The following is a 2676-nucleotide window of genomic DNA, read 5'->3' on the forward strand; positions in this document are numbered from 1 at the left end:
TCCCGCCGGTCCCACCCCCCTTCTCTCACCTCCCCCGGAGAAGCAGCTTGCCTGGAAAAGAGAGCGCGTCCCTGGGCGGAGAGAGCAGGCAGCGATCCCAGGCATCCCAGTATAGCTCCGCTTGCCACGAGACGCGCGCAGGGCTGAAGGGTGGTTCGCGAGGAAGCAAGGCGCTTTTTCCCGCTGCTGCTGCCGCTGCCGCCGCCGCCCGCCGCCGCCCTCGAGCCGTCCCTTCCCGGGACAGCCGACTTCCCCGTCCGTCGGAGCTCTGCCCGCAAAATGCAGCGGGAACCCAGCCTTCCGGGGCTCTACGAGGCCGGGGCCCCCTAGACGCGGAAGCCGCCCCAGAAGCCCAACACGCCGCCCCTCGCCTGGCGCCTGCGGTGGCCGCTGCTTCCAACCCTCCTGGCAGGAACGGCCCCGCCTTGGGCTGGGAATGCGCCTTCCCGCGCCGGCTGTCCATGGAGGACGTGGCCTCGCTGAGCAACGCCTCTGCCGCGCCCGGCAATGGAAGCGCGGGGAGCCGGGAGGTGACTGGGCCATCGGCCCCTGCGGACCTCGAGGAGGAGGCGAGGTGGGGCTGGTCCAGGGCGGCCCTGGCTTCGCAGGCGCTGCTGCTGCTGGCCATCTTCGCGCTTTCCGCTCTGGGCAACGGCGCCGTGGTGGTGATCATCGCCCGGCACCGGCAGCTCCGGACAGTCACCAACGCCTTCGTGCTGTCGCTGTCGCTCTCCCAGCTCCTGGGTGCCCTGCTGTGCCTGCCCTTGGCCTTGGCCAGCCTTCTCAGCGGGCGTCCGCACGGGGCATGGCTCTTCGGACGCCGCCTGTGCTTGGCCAGCGCCACTCTCCATGCTGGCTTGGGCATCGCTGCCACCCTTACCATGGCCCTCCTCTCCTTTGACCGCTATTGTGCCATTGTCCGCCAGCCACGGCATAAAATGGGCCGCCGGAGGGCTGCGCAGCTGCTGGCTGCCGTGTGGTTGGCCGCTCTGGGCTTCTCAGGGCCTTGGTACCTGCTGGCCCAGGAGGAGGAGGAAGAGGAGGAGCAGTCTGTTGGGCCAGGGCCCCCTGCTCCCTACCACTGTATGTATGTGCTGCCTTGGGGCTCTTCCCATTTGGGTCCCCCTTACAGTGCGACCTTGATTGTCCTCTGCTACCTGCTGCCTTTCGCCCTCATGTGCTTCTGCCACTACAACATCTGCCGGGCAGTGCGGCTGACCGAGAGCAGGGTGCGCCCACTCACCACCTATGGGCACCTCCTGCGTTTCTATGGCGAGATGCGCACAGCCACCACCGTTCTGATCATGATCGTCTCCATCATCTGCTGCTGGGGCCCTTATTGTGTATTGGGCCTGGCCGCTGCAACGGGACACTTCTCCTTTTCCCCCACCATAGACACTGTGGCGAGCTGGATGGCCTGGGCCAATGGTGCCATTAACCCCCTCATCTATGCCACCCGCAACCCCAACATTTCTCTCCTACTTGGGCGCAACCGGGAAGGGGGCTATCGGACTCAAAAAACTGTGGCCGCCTACTTGGCGGCTGCTCAAGGTCATCGGCTGGAGAGCAAGAGCCGGGCAGAACGCTATGCCAGCCATGGGCGTGGCAGTGGGGGGACTGCTAGGAATACTCTGACCTGCTCCAGTCCAGCCAGTGGTGGGGAAATGGCCATGTGGGCTTGTAAGAACCCAGCTGTGCTGTTCTGCCGTGATGGGCAGCCTGGTTCAGGATCTGAAATCGGCCTGCCTCTGAAATCGGGCAGTGCTGATACTTGCCTTTGAAACAAAATGGCTACATGAATTGGAATTAGTTTGGTGGCAAGACCAGCGTTAATCAAACTGACATTACCCGATGGCAAGAGTAATGCATCTCAGAAAATCTGCATGTGGAGCAAAGGGATCAAATTAACTCCTGGGTCTTCTGAACTTCAGAATATTTGCTTTTAAATGGCTTGTTGGGTGATTTGACTTTTGCTACTTAGGGTCTCCTTGAGAGCAAAAGTTAAAAGTTATAGGCAAAGCATGAAATAAAATGGGCAGGGTTTGAGCATTTACTAGGCCGTGATTTAACAATGTGATATGGCTGTGTCCATAAGACATACTGATTTGCACACTAGCCAAGCACATCTTAACCTAGTATGTTATGTGAACTAGAAAACTGGATTGAGAAAACCATGGCTTAATGTGCTGTGCAAACACAATCTGGGGCCTGGGAGAAGTGTGGGACCCAGTCAACAAGTCTAGCGCTGAGCTAAAGGGTAAATCAAGCAATGGCCATTCTAGAGAAGTTAGAGATGTCTCATTCCCAAAATAACAAAAAAGAGGTGAATCATTGGGAAAGATGAGCATTGCAGGGATCAGTGATGTTGGAAATTTTCCAAATGACAGCTAGACTGGATATGTAAAGGAAATATTACTTATCATTAGGCTGCCACAGATGCTGTTGAGTAAGCTGGTCTGTTGATGGTGAAGTAGCATTTTCTCAGTGATGAAGTATCAGTGTAAGTGCAGAGAAAATGCACTTCTAAATTTTACCCATTTATGTTTTTTTAAAATGGTTTATTGCTAATGTACCTTTGGAAAAGATTTTTTATATTTAAAAATAAATATAAGACTATCCACCAAAAATCTGAACCCATTAAGGCTCCAGTGATTTCAATAGGAGACATTTATAGCA

General features: G+C 56.2%; 1 protein-coding gene across 1 annotated transcript; it reads left to right on the forward strand.

The window, feature by feature from the left end:
* Positions 1–224: 224 nt before the first annotated feature.
* On the forward strand, positions 225–2390 carry GPR135 (G protein-coupled receptor 135). The gene has a single exon (XM_063293984.1). It carries the CDS (start codon positions 462–464, stop codon positions 1779–1781), a length of 1320 nt encoding a protein of 439 aa, XP_063150054.1. The 5' UTR covers positions 225–461; the 3' UTR covers positions 1782–2390.
* Positions 2391–2676: the final 286 nt, after the last annotated feature.

The sequence above is a fragment of the Candoia aspera genome, chromosome 1 (genome assembly GCF_035149785.1).
Source record: "Candoia aspera isolate rCanAsp1 chromosome 1, rCanAsp1.hap2, whole genome shotgun sequence".
NCBI lineage: Eukaryota > Metazoa > Chordata > Lepidosauria > Squamata > Boidae > Candoia > Candoia aspera.

Excerpts from the sequence above, each read along its gene's own strand:
- GPR135 (XM_063293984.1), top strand. The coding sequence starts at position 462 with ATGGAGGACGTGGCCTCGCTGAGCAACGCCTCTGCCGCGCCCGGCAAT.